Genomic DNA, 17,155 nt, shown 5'->3' with positions numbered 1-17,155 from the left:
GGAATTGAATTAAATTAAGGTTGTTTTCGACAATAAATGAAGTTGAATGGCTTTCTCAAGGAATACTAAAATTTTCATAATAAAGAGTTCTATTGTTCAACCGAACAAGAAAATTAAACTGGGACAGTAATTTATTGCTTTGATTTGTAAATACTTAGTTTTCAAAAATGTATTAAAATAGCAATGCAATTATGGTGCATGATTTCAATAATTTTCTCAAATAGTGCATGGTACCTCATTATAAGCCAAGAATGATCCGTGTCAATAGTAACCAATCACACAAAGATATTACCATATGCAAAAAAAGAATATTCATCTTATTGGGATTTTAAGTAACTACGGCTCATTAGAAGGTTTCACCCTTCACGAGACTGAGAGCTGGAGGGAAGTCATTCATCCCCATGAGTATGTGTTTTTTTTTTTTGCGGACTTGTCTACCGAAATAATGTTTTCTTCCTTTTTTTCTCTCATCGGACTCAACGAAGTCATAGACTCATAAGACTCTCTTCCATTGGACAATACGAAGAACTCTACTTCAACCCTACTGTAAGATCAGTGTAGGGTTAGATGAGGAAATTCCCTCATTTTTTAGGAAATCATTATTTCCTAGAAAATGGTCGGTAAAGATGGATTCAACTGCCATCGACTTGAAAATGAGCTTTTGGATCTTGGAACAAAATTTGAAAAACAGTTGGGTATCAAAACCGCTCTGGAAATCCTCAAACCATCTGATTTCTCCAACTACGGTACCTCTGCAAAATGAGATATTTTCAGAAAACTGAATTTTCTATATTGAACAAAAAAATAGATTTGTACTCCTAAAGTGATTTTGAAAGAAATTCTAGTATTTGAAAAGCTTTTATTAACATGATAAAGTTGGAAAACCTACCCCTGTCTAAAAAAATATTCGGTATATTTGATCATGTCTGATAAAACGGCATGGTATCCATAAACGTAATCCTATGGATTATTTATTCTAAAATCAATTGAACAATTTGCATGTACCTAGGCTGCATACTCTATGAAATTGGTGATTTGACTGGGTTAAGGAAAAAACATTCAAGTTAGATTTTCACAAATTGCTAAATTGATGTCACAAAATACGAATGAACGATTCGCCACTTTTAAGAAGAAGTTTGGCTTTTAATCTGTTAGATCAGACCTAGCAACATCTGGGTTTGATCTAGGCCTGATTAGGCGAACATTGTTTGTTCGGCTCATAAAGAACGAACCTCGCGTTTCTAATTGTTTAGTCTTTATTTGTTTTGTTTTTTTCTTAAGAAGAAGAGAGTGTGCTATTTTACCTTCTTTGAAAATTATTTGCTAGACTGTTCTTTGGATGGATTCATATTTATCTGCCTCTTTCTGGAAGATTTGAAGACTTCAAACTGAACAACACTGTTGTAAATATGGGTGGCCAAGGTAAATATAATTCCTTAAAGACTGGGAAAAATGGTGCTAAATTTATTTAAGGATGTAAAGATGGAAAAAGACACATATGCGACTGTAATAAGAATCTATATCTGCATACACTGCGGAGCACAAAATGAAATTATCCTGCAGTTACAATGCAGTTTGCACACAGTTGTATAGGCTCTATGTATGTAAGATTTGCTGGCGATATTCTAGGACCAATGAGTTGATACGATCAAACCTGAGTAAAAAAACAAAAAAAAGCAAAAGAATCAAACCTGCAAAACATTCAAAATTCCAATTTTTTTTAAATAGGAGCTTGAAACATCTACAGCAGGGTTTTATGATACGCTGAATTATATGGTGTGACTTTAGTTAAGATTTCATTACGTTTAGTGGGCGTTTCCCCCTATTTTCTTATACAAGGCACATTTTATCTGGCTCTTAACTTTTTATAAGTCAGACTAAACTTGATGAAACTTATGTATATTCATAACCAGCATTATAATGTAATTCTTTTGATGTAATTGCTGGTATAAAAATTACTTCTTTTTGAGTTTTGGTTACAATTGTGCTGGGTCACTCCTTATTACAGTTTGTTGCCACGAACTGTTAGATATTGTAATATCCCTGTCGTTTTACTAGCAACCATTAAAACCTAAAATTAATAGAAATCACTCTGTATTTAGGGGGCTCTCCCCTCCTCAATGTATAGCTATTTAACATTAGTTTCTTATGCTTTAGAAATTCAGCTTATTCCAACCGAGAGACTTTTCCGTTTCATCACTCCTTCTTACAGAATTGGGACAAAAAGTCCAACCTTAACGTATAAACTAAGAGGTTGGGGAGAGGCCAGTTGTTCTTATTACCTTAAATTACTTTAGGTTGCAACTTGGAACAATTGAAGGATTTTCCATTCAGTAGCATTGCTCAGCGTTTCTTAAAAAAAAATTGCCACGTAGATCGATTCTGAATTGTTTTGAATATTAAGTTGGTTTTATTGACTAGGGTTTATGCTCTGGTCTGGGACTCCAAGGTGTTGCATTCCAGTCTCCATTCCTCATTAGAGGCTGGACATTTTTTATTATATATTCAAAAGCTTCGGTTTGTTTTCCTTTAATGGTGATCCTTCTTTGAGTTTAATAAGCTTCGAATCTTATTCAATTTTCGATTGTCTTTCAAATCATTCATAGCTCTAAATAAGACATTGCAAAATCTAAATAATTAAGGTATTATAATAATAATAATAAGCTTTTATTACCCAAAAATATACAAAAGTATAAACAGTGGAGTACAGAGAAAAAATTAATAAACAAAGCAAAAACAAAAGTACACGTAACTCAACAATGGCAAGCACAATAAATCTAATATAACAAAGAAAAACAGTATAATAAAATATAAAATAGACTAACAGACTAAATAATATAATAAATATATAAAATTGGTAAATAATAAAATATATATAAATAATCAAATATATAAAATAATAAAATAGACTAAAAATAGACTAATTTTATATAAAATAGACTAACAGATCAGTAGAACAGACGAAGTAAAGCTGCATTGATTACTAGCAATATTTACAAACACAGTATAGACAGCCGCTCATCTTTCGCATTCGTCAAATTCATCATTTATTAATGACCCACAAAGATAAGCATATAGAGAAAAGAAAAAACAAACGAAATTAACAAAACGACAAAAAAAGAAACTAAATATTTATCCTACATAATACATAAGCAACAAGAGAAAATATTACTAAACTGGAAAGATACCTTATAAGAAGAACAAGATTATAGCAGCATCGCCCAATACAGGGAATTATTCTTGAAGAGAGATCAGACATAGCGAGACAGCCGATTTTGGACGGCCAGGTATGGATCAAGAATGCCATATCTTTCACTAATCCAAGAGTTTCTAGTCCAGAGTGGTAGGCTTAAATTCAGTTTATCATCGGCATAATTTAACAGTGATGATATCTCTGCCTCTAAACACAAGACTCGTCTTAACAACTTTTTGAGATTCTACAATACTATTATTGTAAAGGGTGGGGAAAGAAACTACACCTTGCCCTATGCGTTTTTCTACAAGAACTACTACAGACAAAATTTGTGGACCATCAATCGTCAGGACTTTAATTCTAACCTTCAGTTTTTTATATAAAGTTCGGATTGGTAGGGCGATTGATCAGTCAAGGCCACTTTTGAGCGCACACGACAGCATCTGAGCATGGACGCCAGAATCGAACGCTCTGCGAACATCATGACTAGCTGCTATAACCCTCTCCCCTGCCTGGTAACACTGTAAAAGTACATTACAAATGAGATGGTGAACATATTCCGAACTAACAGATTGTTTAAAACCAAATTTGTTATCAGAGCTTTCACAGACTCTACATAACTCATCAATAAAAAGAAACTCAAAAATTTTGCAAGAAACTGGGGCAACTGTTATGGGGCGGTGAGAACTGCATTGAGCAGGGTCTTTTCCTTTCTTTAATACCGGCGTGACAACCCCATCACAGAAGGAATCTGGCACAAAACCGCAAGAGCAGATCATCTGGTATAACAGAGTGAGATGCTCAAGGACCCTTTGGCTGCCATGAGCTGATTGCATGCCACAAATTTGGTTAATGCCTCGCTAGAGCTTCTTCTCTGCGTTAATTATCGTCACCCGAACATCAGAAAGAGTTACCACAAACCCGAGTGAAGGTGAAGCTTCACTTAACAGGAGATCAAGGTTATCTTCATATTTTGACACAAGCTGAGCTTCAGGTGCTGCAAATTCTACTTTATAATAGCTATTCAACTGTTCTTTTGTGGGTCAGAGGCTGGGACCGTCACAATCACTTCTTTTTCCCATTTAAGGAAATTCCACACGGCATTTGGCTCACTTTTCAGCGCGTTATTATTTTCGTCCAAAATGGTAGCATTGTGCTTCTGCAGGCATTTGGCAAACTTTCTTATCAGATAAATCCGCACCGTAATCACAGGACCTGAACTGGGCTTTTCTATATCCATCTACATTTTGTGCCAAAACATAGAAGCATGACAAAGCTGAGCTAGGAGTTGGTTTTCTTTCCAGCGTGGAACTCCAGTACCAATGCGAACCCTGCGTTGTGGTACTACAGCACTTTCAACGATTCTCAAAGCATGGATTATTTCCATGCAGTATACAGTTAAATCAATCTGTTTTTCAGTGGTTTCTAGACTAGGATTCGCTTATAGAAGGCGGTAGGGTACCTTGATCCTTCCCATAATTTCATCCCAAACAGACAGATACGTCCATATTGATCTTCTTCCAGTCAGATTTCTTACACCACTTCCTGACTTTGCTGGGACCTCTGCTTGGCTGTATAGTTGTATAAAAAAAAAAACAGGATACAGGTAAGTGATTGGAAATGTTGATTGTAGTGTTCACATATGGAGAGGGGAGAGGCAATGTCGTTTGCTTGGTTTGAAGAAAGAGATCAAGGGCCGAGGTTGCTCCCGAATTATGGATGTATGTAAAATCAAGATCGGTCAAAAGAACATCAAGACCGGCGAGGGCATTAAGGAAGATTTGTGAACGTGGGTTTGTACCAAACAGATTACAGTTCATGTCACCCGCTAGTATAACGTTTAGTCCTTGTTGTTTTGAACCATTAACTGAGCTTTCTAATTTTTTGTGAGCAATGCTGAACTTGCGTTCAGACTTAAGGTCTTGGTAGTCAGTTGGCATGTACACTGAGTAACTGACAGTCTCGTTTATTTTGACCACAACATAATTGTCAGAAGACGAGTGAAGAGTCGATAGAAGTTCCGCTCGGGTGAGTACCACTATACCACCGGATGGCCTACCTTTTCCACTTTGACTGGTTATCGCTAAAACCCCAAATAATCGTTGCTTTCTCTTATCAAGATAAGATTTAACTAGATCCAACGCCGGTCCACGCACACCACAATTATCCAATTTACTAAAAAGAATACAATGGGATATTGTATCGAATGCTTTTTTAAAATCTAAATATATTGTTGCTGGAATTTCACCTCTATCTAAGCATTCATGAATATATTGGATGAGAGCAACGATAGCATGTTCAGTGTTGTGTCCAGACCGGAAACCAAACTGGGAATTTGTGAAGAAATTAGACGATTTAAGAAAGTAATAAAACCTCTTATAAATTGCCTTCTCAAGTATTTTAGAAAATGCTGATAGAATAGAAATAGGGCGGTAATTTGATGAATTTTCAGGAGAGTCACCTTTGTGAAGCGGAACTATCCGCGCTTCTTTAAAAGCAGATGGGAAAACTCAAGTTTTAAATGAAAGATTAATTATATGCTGTAATGGTAATATTATTGCAGACAGTATTTCTTTAAAAATTTTAGAACTAGACCCGTCAATTCCCGCTGAATTACCTGGATTTAGATCACACACTATTTTTGTTATTTCAGAATGAGAAATAGGCCCGAGAAAAATTGAATTACTTTGAGGAGATGGAAGGTATGAAGAAAAATGTTTATTACTACGTGAATCAAACTGGTTCATTACTGATGAAACAATTTTCTCTCCTATTTTAGCAAAATAAGTATTCAAAATATCAGCCACTTTCTCCGATTTATTAGTAGTCGAACCATCTTCTAAACTAATAACTTCAGGAAAATTCGACTTACTTTCTTTTTTTATAAAATAATTAATTAAAGACCACGTTTTGCGAGGAGAATTTTGAGCTTCTTCGAAAGACTTTTTATAATACAATTGTTTCGACAAACGTATCATTGTGGTTAATTTATTTTTGAAAATTCTAAAATTTTTAATATTATAATCAGTTGGATTCTTTAACTGCTTTTTAAATAACTGATTTTTTTCTTATCTGATATCAAAATTCCAGACGTTATCCATGGCCTTATAGGAAATTTTTCTCTGCAAATTTTAATCGTAACAAGGGGGCATCTAGAATCAAGGCAGCAATTGAAATTTCTTAGAAAATTATCAGTTGCCTCATCTGTATCCTCCGTGGATATTACCTCCTGCCAATCCAATAGTCCAAGGCTTTCATTCAGGTGCTTTAATGTTATTTTATTTATTAACCGTCCTTGACGTTCCTTACTTACCTGTGGTATTTTACAAGTAAGAGCTATATCTGAAACCAGCAGGAAATGATCCGATATATCACTTAAAACAGCAAAATTTGCTTGAATAGGTAAAGATGTAAAAATATTATCAATGAGAGAAGCAGAACTAGGTGAAATTCTTGTAGGTATCAGGCAAGTAGGAAGCAGACACTCAGAAAAGCAAGAAGACAATAACTCAATAGAGGATTCATTTGAAGCTTCTAGAAGGTCAATATTGAAATCTCCGGAAAGGATTACATCTTTATTTTGAAAATGGGGTTGATGCAAAAAATCATGGAGTTTAGAGAGGAAAGATTTGACTGGAGAAGAAGGCGGTCTGTATACTACGCAAAAAAAACATCTTTTTTTTTCCAAGACTAATTTCAGTCACCATTACTTCAAAAAGCATTTCCTCATGAGAACCTTCCAGATTTGCAATGCGTCGAAAAGAGATACCTTCTTTAACTAGTACTGCTAAACCACCCTGGCGCCTAGTCAATCGGTTTTTAAAAATAAATTGATATCCAGGAAAAACAACCTGAGGAGTCAGGTCTGTAAGAAAAGTCTCACAGAATCCAACGGCATGACAAGATAGTTTATGAACTTCATCGACAAGATCATCCTGTGAACTAAAAAAACCCCTACAATTTAAAAATCCAGTTCTCACAACACCGGTACTGGGAAGATCAGAAACTTCGGAAGGTAATTTATATTTACAAATTGGAAAGTTAATTAGCACACTGTCATTTATCTTATTTCCTGAAAATTTATCATGGCTCTGGAATATGGAAAAATCAAAAGGGTTAGACTCAAGGTATCTCAGTCTATCCCCAATACAATTATCATCCAATGTACAAAATCAGAATTATGATCCGAACTAGCAGACACTTTCGCAAAATGCATACCTGAGTCTTAAAGTAGCAAAAACAACTGAACCAGTGAGAACTCGAAAATAATGAAAGAAAAAGAAACTGCTTGAAAATAAATAGAAACAGGAGAGAGAAATGGAACATATTCATTGTAAAATGAAATGCGGACACTGAAAAATTATTGCACTCAATTACTTCATATAAATAGAAACACACAAAAAAAGAAAGAAAAAGACATAAAATAAACACATAATAAGCTACAGAGGGACAAGAAATGGAACGTTTTTTCCCTACAGAGGAAAAAAAAATGCAATCGTATGAACAGAGAAACATTACATACTGTAAAATAATAAAAGTAATCTCACCAAATGAAATGTCATTATTAATCACCGTAACTAGTCAATCTTAATCCACTGTGGAGACGGAGACTTTTTACATTCTAGCGATAATTTGCTCCCTTTTTGTTTAATACGTGTAAGATGAATCGAACCTGAATCACGCATCTCCTTTCCCTTAGACAATAGCTCATTCCGTAGAAAATTTAGCTTTGGTGGGAGATCACTGCAAATGCGAATTCCACTACCCTTCAACTTATTTACCTCACTGAGAATCGACTGAATGCTACGATCCGTGTCTAGCGATATAAAAACAGGGGCCGGTCGAACACTAGTTTTCTTACTAGTAATGTTTGAACTGCTATTTCTCTTAAGGCGATAACACTTTGTAAGAGAAATGTCCTCGGTAACTTGCAATTTGTCAGAAAGAAGAGATAATACGTTGCTAGTCACTGATTGATTATGCTTTTCAGCAGGCAGACCATGAACAATCAAATTTAATCTCATTTCTCTCACTTCGATTTCCAAAAGCCTAGTCTCCAAATCGTTATTCCGCAATTTTTCTTGCTCTAGATCATTTCGAAGCTTTTTTGCTTCATCTTGTAGATTAGCATTTTCTGCTGATATTTTCCTAACTTCGTCTTGAAGAGCAACTATTGAGACCGAAAAACTTTTCTGTTCTGCTAATATTTTATCCAGTGACACCTGAAGCCGTTTCATTCCTTCATCAAACTTTGCTTGAGTGATCGCCATAATAATTGCTATAATCCGCACGTAGAAGTCTATTTTTGCATCAAATTACGCAATAAAAAGTCCAAAACAATATCAAATTTAATCCTTTTAACTTGAAAAAGTAATCCGATTATAGGAGTGCTACAGAAGGGAGGACACATATAGGTGGATTTGGCAAAACAGTGTCTAGAGGTTTTTTCATGAATGTGTTTGCAAAAATATCAGCTTTTAGGAAATCAGAAGTTATTAGTTGACCCTGGTGTTTTATTTCATATTTGCGATCATCAAGTGTCATTCTCTTGCCGTTCATCTTGCTTACGTATTGGTGAATCTTAGATACTGCAGTTTGATGATCTATGCTAGTCATAAATTTTTCCCATGCCTCTCTTTTGGCCTGTAAACATGTTTTTTTTTACTTTTGCTGAGCTATGTTTATATTCAATTGCAGTGCTCATTGATGGATGTCTTTGAAATGCCTTTTTTGCTACGTTCTTAGCTTCCACTGCAGTAGAGCATAGTTCATTCCACCAATTTTTAATTCTCTTATTGCCAGTTGGAGTCCAAATGTTGGGGCTTGTCTTGGGAATTGCTTTGTGAGCAGCGTCCATCATAATTTTGTTAAGTATTTTTACTTTATCAACAATTTGGGAAAAATTTTCAAGTAAATTATAATTGGCTTCTTGCAGGATTTGCTTGAACACTGGCCAATTACCTTTCTTGTTGATAAACTTCCTTTTTCCAGGTTTAGTTTGGTGGGACATATTAGAGATTGTAGTCTTAATAGCGCAGTGGTCACTTTGTAGATCTGTTACTCTACTTATTGAAACCTGGTCAACAGCAGCAGCAGGACCTAGTTGAATATCAATGGTTGAATTTTTTTTATTTTTTATATTATAATATGTTGGCAAATTATATGGTGTTAGAACTGCTATATGATTATTTTCTAACAGTAATCTTTCAACATTTTTCCCAGCTCGGTTTGATTGTTCAATATCTTCCCAAAGAGTGCTATGAGCATTTAGGTCACCAAAAATAAAGGAGTTGTGACCCTCTGCTTCTGTTGATAAAATATTATATATATCAGTATCCCGCTTTGGGTTATACATAGATTTAATTATTAAAGTGTCTCCTGAGCTTAAAGTGATTGATACTCCTACCACATCTATTTCATGGTCATGTTGCTTTAATAGTAATGGATAGTGAACTATTATACCAGCTATAAAAATGAGCACTCCACCTCCTTTTCTGCCAGAATCTCTATCTTTTCGATAGCATTTGTATCCTGGTATGGACACTTTTTTCAGATTATTTAAATGTGTTTCTTGGAGACAAATTACATCCACTTTTTCTTTATTAATATACGAGCATAGTTCCATCATTTTTGTATTATTAAGTGAAAAAGCATTCCACTGTAACACTATCAGTTTATCTATATCACTAACATTGTTAATTAGTTGGGGGGGGGGGTGTCTTCTAATCATTGGGAACTTGAATATTTTTGGCTGCAACAATAGCAATTAGTTCCTTAAGTTCATCCGTAACTTCTTTCAGCAATGACTCTGGAAAGTGCTTTTCTAGTGTTTTCTCACATAGTTCATTTTTCATTTGTGTGTCATAATTTGATGATCGAATAAGCTCCTGGGTAATAATAAATTTTGTCAAGTTTCTTACTTGATTACCAACTAAGACTGTGGGTGTTGGAGGCTTGATGTTGCTTCTTGGAGGTCCATTACCCCTAATAGATAAGAATGTAGGTCTTTCGGGTTGAGAGGGGGATGCACCTGCAGGAATTCTTCCTAATTTGTGGTTAAGTCTGGGGAAAGAAGGGCTGGTTATACTTATGGGTTGCTCACTAGTTGATAGGGAGTAGGTCTCATAGAAGTTGGTAGCAGGAATTTTTTCCACGCCTGCTGTGGTTGTCTTCTCATCTCTTGGACTGGAGTTGGTTTCCTGGAAGGTGTATTGACAAAGTTTATATGAGGCTGACTTGGTTCTTTCCTCATAGCATTAGCAATTACGGGTGCTGGTATTCTTTTCTTCTGTGCTATTTTTACAATCTGACTTCTTTGTTTGTATTTGGTACAAAGATTTCTGTCATCAGAAAGATGTGAACCTCCACAGTTAATACATTTTGTTGGGTTATGGCAGTTGCTTTCAGAGTGACCCCTTGATGTACAGTTTTTACAAACAACAGCAGTGGCAAATGGACAGAATTTTTGTGTGTGCCCTAGTTTCAAGCAGTGTTTGCATTGTATAGGTTTTTCATCATAGAGTCTAAAGGCAACTCTTCCACCAAACAAGAATAACTTTTCTGGTGAATAGTCTCCTTCAAATGCACAAAGAACAGAGTTACTTGCTACTGACTCATTGTTTTCATTTCTGTTTTTTAGTCTTGTTGTTGACTTCAGAGGGTAAGATAAAAGGGAACTATCAGTAAGACCCTCTTGGATGTCATTGTCTGTATATAAACTGGGTATATTATAAATGACCAGTCTAGTTTCTTTTTGAATTAGTTGTTCTTTTGGCTTACAAGTTACTTCCATATTACCAATATGTGTCAAGTCCAGCAGAGAGGTCAGACAGGCTGCATCATTGGCAAATACTTCAGCTTCTCCATTTCTGTTAATGAATATATCAAATTCCTTTCTTAACTTCTTGAAAATGTTCATCCTCAAAAAGTCAATATGTGTTTTTGGTTCAAATTTCAGGGGTTTGGGACTGGTATTTTTCTGGACGAGTGAGATTACAACAGCAAACATTGGAATGGATAATTCATAGCTAGGGGTTGGGGCTGTTGACCCATCTGTTGGTACCGAAAGATTGGGGCCGTCAACCTTTCTCTTTTTATTATTCTTTTTCTTGAGTTTTTGAACTACTTGGAAGTCATCCCATGCCAGATGATTCTCATCATCCGGTACTTGACAGTTTGGTTCACACCACTGAGGTGAACCCACAGAAATCATTGTGCCATCACTAGATGTAGATTGTCTTGATGGCTGTTTAGTTATGGCCTTTTCAGTTTATCATTATCATTATTTGCAGGCTTAGTGATTTGAGGAGGAGATATGGCAATATTGCTCTTAGGCTTAGCATGGCTCCCCTCTAGATAGGGATCTGGTGGATCTAGCTTAGACATAAGTCTAGTAACTTCACAATATCTGAAAGGTGCTAAACCTCTTAAATAAAGAAATGACAATAATTGAATAAATGATAAAACTTTAGATACTATACTGCCAAAGCAATATAATTATCAAATATAATATTAGTAAATATCCGTTTTCTCTTCTTCTTCTTCATAGATTACTCTTCAGATAATTACCTATGATACATAATTTAAATATTTACCCCTGTACAGTAGGGCGTTAAAACAATCTATCACAATGTAAGATACAGTATATTTAGATATGATGCTGATTTACAAATTCCAGGATTCTTTGTTGTAGTTTTCATAATTTTGTTGATAAAGTTTTATATATTCATCATATTTTATTTTATGTCATTAACATATAAGAAAGACTTGCTTAACTTTTGGCCATTGGCATCTGGTTTACCCAATTGGGTTACATCAGCTACTGGGATTGGGTTACCAGTTCTGTCAGAGAGTCCTTCTTTTAGATCCTGAATAAGAATTTCTGGAGGGATGTTATACACTACTATTTTAGTTGGGTTTTGGTTTGGGGTCCAGAGAACGGATTTTATTGGTATGTTAATAAGAGATTTTGAATTCTGTAATATATTTGCTGATTTAGAATCTTGAAGGGCTATTAGCAGAGATCCATCACAGTTAATGTTTAATGAAAACATTGATTTTAACATTTTAAAGATTGCAACCCTCAAGAGAGCTATCTTTTTTATTTCAAAGGGGGTATCTGGAGTGATTTTTAAGTAAATACCAAGGTTTTGTGAGGGGAATGTTGGGTCATGGGAAGGGGTATTATTTTTGATTGGTGAAATCTTTTTCCTTTTTTTTGTGTTTCTTGATAGGACCTCTTGAAATTCATTTTCAGTCTGATCCTGTATTGTGACATACACCCCGAGTTCCACCATTGTGTTATTGAATGACCCCTCATGTGAGCTTTGAGAAAGTTGACTTGACCAGCCAAGGGGTTGAATGTTTTCAGTGGTACTTGGGGTAGGGTCCGGGGAGATTTTTTTGGGTGGTGTTCTATGCATTGCCTATTGAAATAAGCTTTAATACCATCAGAAAGAAGAAGAGAAAAATTGATATTATAAAACCAGACTGTCTGCCACTCTTTCAAAGGGAGGACTTCACCATCCACAAAAAAACACTATAGTGTTGTCTAGAAGATGGTTTGGTATAAGATTGGTTCAACTGACTGCTGATAAATCTAGGTAAATATCACAAAAATAAACTACTAGTCCTTCTTTTTCGTCGCCTTCTGTGGTTATGTATATATAGCTTTTTGCTTCTTATTCTTCTCTGGTTATATAATGCTTGATGTGGTATAAGCCAAGAGAACGACCTGTAGACCTATAGAAGACAACCTGTTAAAAAAAAGATGATTCTTTGTAATTTACATAATAATTATAGCTTTCTACATGCAGCCCTGCTCTACTTTAGCCCCATCCCTCCTAATATGGAAATCTATAGCTGAAATTACATATTTTCTATTGATTCTGCCAATCTATCCCTCAACCCTAGTACCTGTTAATTGAGGCAACTGTGGCACAACAAGAACTGGAAAAACAAGTAAAAGGTGGCAGAAAACATTGGAAATATATAATTTGGGCTATATATTTGCAAATTAGGCATGTTAGGGGTGAATTTCTTGTTGTTCAGATTTTGATCTACAAATAAAGTGAATATACTACTTGATGCCTTTTTGTATGTTCTTTACAAATATAATAATTGCCTATTTTGCTAGTTCAAGTTTAAGCACTTTTTGATCTTACTTAACCTAACAAATTTTGGATGTTAAAAACATACATTATTTTGTCAAAAATGACCAAAAACACGTACCTTAATTGAAAATTTGGCATCAAAGAAGAAGATGTTTTAAGCTTTTTTATACCCAAAAACTATTTGAGTATACTTTGGTCATTTTCAAGAGCTCAAAAACTTGTACTTGAAGCACTTATTATGTTTGTAAAAAACATAAAATGGCATCAAGGAGTATGTTCACTTTATTTGTAAATCAAACATATGAACAACAAAAAATTACCAATTATTAGTAAAAGCTGCACAATTTTCCCCTGGGTATGTAGGCTTAGTGGAAGGTCACTTATACCTGATCATGTCCCTACTGTTTTTACTTGGTTGAAAAAAATCCAAAGAAAGTTCCTATTGAAAAGGAAAGAAATCAAAAGTGAGATTGAATTTGTCATAGCTTGGAGGTTTGCCCCTTCAGTCTGTTTATAGAAAACAGATTCATAATTGAAGTTTTGTTCATTTCAATCTTAGGTATGATCTACATTTGTTGCACTTACTTAAATTGTTGTAAAGAGATACTTTTATTTATTTGTCTTGTTTGTTTTCTACATAATTTTTGAAATCTTTAAATTGATATACATTTCTTACAAATTAATTAGTCATATCATAGTTCCACTTGCAAGTTTTGACCTACTTTGTAACCCTGGTCTCAAAATTGCATATAAATTTATTTAATCTAGGAAACATAGAACTCTCTGTTTAAAAGAAAATCGATGGACATAAGTAGGTTTTAATACACTAAAGTCCTAGGGTCATGGAAATTAAAACAAAACAATGAGGATTAACTTTAAAATTCTGGACATGACATAAATATAACATTCACAAAATTTCACTTTTGTGCTCAGTTACCAACCTGAACAATTGCCCTAAATTTTTAAACCTTGCAAAACATTCACCAGCCACCTCTTATGACCTACACTCTTGTCTGTACATCAACAATTCATTGAAAAGGAAGGACCACCTTACTGGCATTTCTTCCTTTGTACTTATGTTTAATGGGTTTAAAAGAAAGCTTCTATGGCTAAGTCAGAAGCCCTGTAAAGGACTGGGTGATCCTTTAGCCAGGAAGTGCAATAGGAAGCTAGGGGCAGTCATCCTATGCTTTTGCATACCCTTCCTGCTTACTGATCCCAGATTTCTCTAGGTAACCTGTTAAGTTTGGGCCAATTCTGGCTGAACTTACAGAGTTACATCACTGACCTTTGTCCCAAACCAAATAAACTGCTAATGCCAGGAATTAAACCTGTGCCCTTTGGATAAAGGATTCTCAACCTAGAGTGTCAGCCACTTAGGAAGGAACACAAATGTCACCAGAGAACAAAAATTATTTGGAAAAAGAAAATATTGAAAAAAAAAAAAACAACTCAAGTCATAGATGCTCATTGCTGTCCCACAAACAATATGTATTTTACTAAGACAAATAAATTTTTAAACAGGTATCAACAAAACTCCATCAGGGATTGTATTTACTTAAGGTACAATCAGCAATATGAATGCTTAGTTTTGTGATATTCTAGTCTTGAAATAATAAAAAAAGAGAAATTATATGTTTTATTTGTTTTCCACAAGCCCATTTGAGAAATATCATTTGTGACAACAATATACCCATGGTTGGCTCAGAATCTCTCTAAAATGCTTTAAACAGAAGGAATTTTAAAAACAATTATACTCATCAGCAAGAAAAATATTAACAAAACTCTCTAAACTTGGTACTTTTTAAGACAATTTTTAGCAAAGCAAATGCAAAACTTTAATGGTGTCCTATGTCATCTAAGAAAAAACCATTAAAATGTGTCAAATGAATTTTGATGTAAGATGCCTCAAATACTTTTAGTTGAATCTGTGAAATGAAGGGCCAGGTATTCCTTTACATTTTATACAACATGTAAAGAGAAAAACAGTTCAAATTTTTTCACAAAAGAAGAAGGTTGCTGTAAAAAAAATAAATGTATTTTTAATGGAAAGCAACTGACATCAATAAAATCAAATAAAACAAAAATTCATGGAGAATAAATAATATAAGCCATATATTTAACCTATAATGAGGTGGCATAAAAGATTATTTCTAGAATTAGAAAAAAACATTGTTATGGCTTAAAGTTCTGCTCAATCAACAGGAGTTGTCTAAGGCTAGAATAATTAAGAATTAAGGCCAGAGAAAAAGAAACTGATAACCAAAAAATAAGGCACCCAAAAATTTCAGGACCCTTTAGAGGGTAAAGAAGTAGAAGTAGGTACTTCAAAATACCTTCCTTGGACATACTTTAGCCTGTAGACACATCCCTGAAAGTTTCATTTTCATAGCCTAAACCCTTTCTGAGATAAGAAGAAGTCAATTAACTAGAATTTTACCACATATATATATATATATATATATATATATATATATATATATATATATATATATATATATATATATATATATATATATATATATATATATATATATATATATATATATATATATATATATATATATATATATATATATATATATATATATATATATATATATATATATATATATAAATATATAGATTAGGGGGGAGCAGTTGAAGTTCTCTGATACAGACAAATTATAGGTCTATATTAGGATTCAGGATGAAATTAATTCTAAATGTAGGTCTATGTCTAGGCTATTTCATAGCTGTCCCATTAGTGATTTAATCATAAAATTTTAGCTTAGAATTCTACTAAAATAACAGGGATTGCATTTTCAGCACTAAAGGCAGAGAAAAGGCAACTGGTAACTGAAAATTAAGGTAAAATGTTTTTTTGTCAAAATTTCAATAGGTGTAGACCTGTCGTGTAAGCAAATTTCAGGACCCTCTAGAGGGAGGAGGGGAGGTGGGTACTTTAAAATATAGGTGGGTAAAATAAAATATAGACTGTTTTCCTAAATTAGTGATTAATATAGACCAGCACTTGAATGAGGCCTTAACCCTACTCATTCATACAAATCACACAGGTCAAACAGCATAGCCATACACAATCAACCGTAAAGAATAATCCATGGACAGGCAGTCATGTCGTCAATAAGTATAAGTCGTCATTTACCAGACAATAGAAAAAATAATAAAGACAAATAATTCAGAGGCAACAACCCAACACAAGGGCTCATCAGGAGAATAAACTTGCCTATAGGGTTTTGCCACTTTAAATTCTCTACCCAGCAAAGTGTTGTGGCTACCACAGAATATCCATTGCATCCCCATGTCAGGTATACTACCTAGTTGGTGGGGCGCTTCGCGCCCTCCCAAGCCCCCCCGCGCACGTAAGTCGTTACGCGCCATATTAGTTACGCGCCATTGTAGTTGTGTCCCTTTGTCCCACCTGTGGATATAGATAGATTTATATGTGTTTCAAACTACGTTAAAATTGCGAATATACAACATTCTTGGCTTTCCCATTGTCTGTGCATATACAAAGCCGTATGTACTTACAATGACGTCATATGCAAACGCTCTTTTTACAAACAAACAAACATGCATACACACAACTCGTTTTTATATAGATAGATAGATAGATAGATACAATACAATACAAATTAACTGCGTAAAACTTGCGAATATACAACATTCTACGCTGTCCAATTGTCGCTGCATATAAATAGATTGTCAGCTTTACCGACCCTCGAACATGCAAGGTACAATTGTCCATGGGAAAACAACCAGTATTAAGATCTATACCACATTTTTCTAACGATTGACCTTGAGCTTTGTTAATGGTGATTGCAAATGCTAATCGAATTGGGAATTGCGA

At 34.5% G+C, this 17,155-nt stretch overlaps 1 protein-coding gene across 1 annotated transcript; it reads right to left on the bottom strand.

The window, feature by feature from the left end:
- Positions 1–10,280: 10,280 nt before the first annotated feature.
- LOC136025474 (uncharacterized) lies at positions 10,281–11,405 on the bottom strand. Its single transcript, XM_065701505.1, has one exon. It carries the CDS (start codon positions 11,403–11,405, stop codon positions 10,281–10,283), a length of 1,125 nt encoding a protein of 374 aa, XP_065557577.1.
- Between the last annotated feature and the right edge of the window lie 5,750 nt (positions 11,406–17,155).

Source organism: Artemia franciscana, chromosome 3 (genome assembly GCF_032884065.1).
Source record: "Artemia franciscana chromosome 3, ASM3288406v1, whole genome shotgun sequence".
Taxonomy (NCBI): Eukaryota; Metazoa; Arthropoda; class Branchiopoda; order Anostraca; family Artemiidae; genus Artemia; species Artemia franciscana.
The sequence above is the reverse complement of the archived record's forward strand: the minus strand, read 5'-3'. Positions and strand labels throughout refer to the sequence as shown.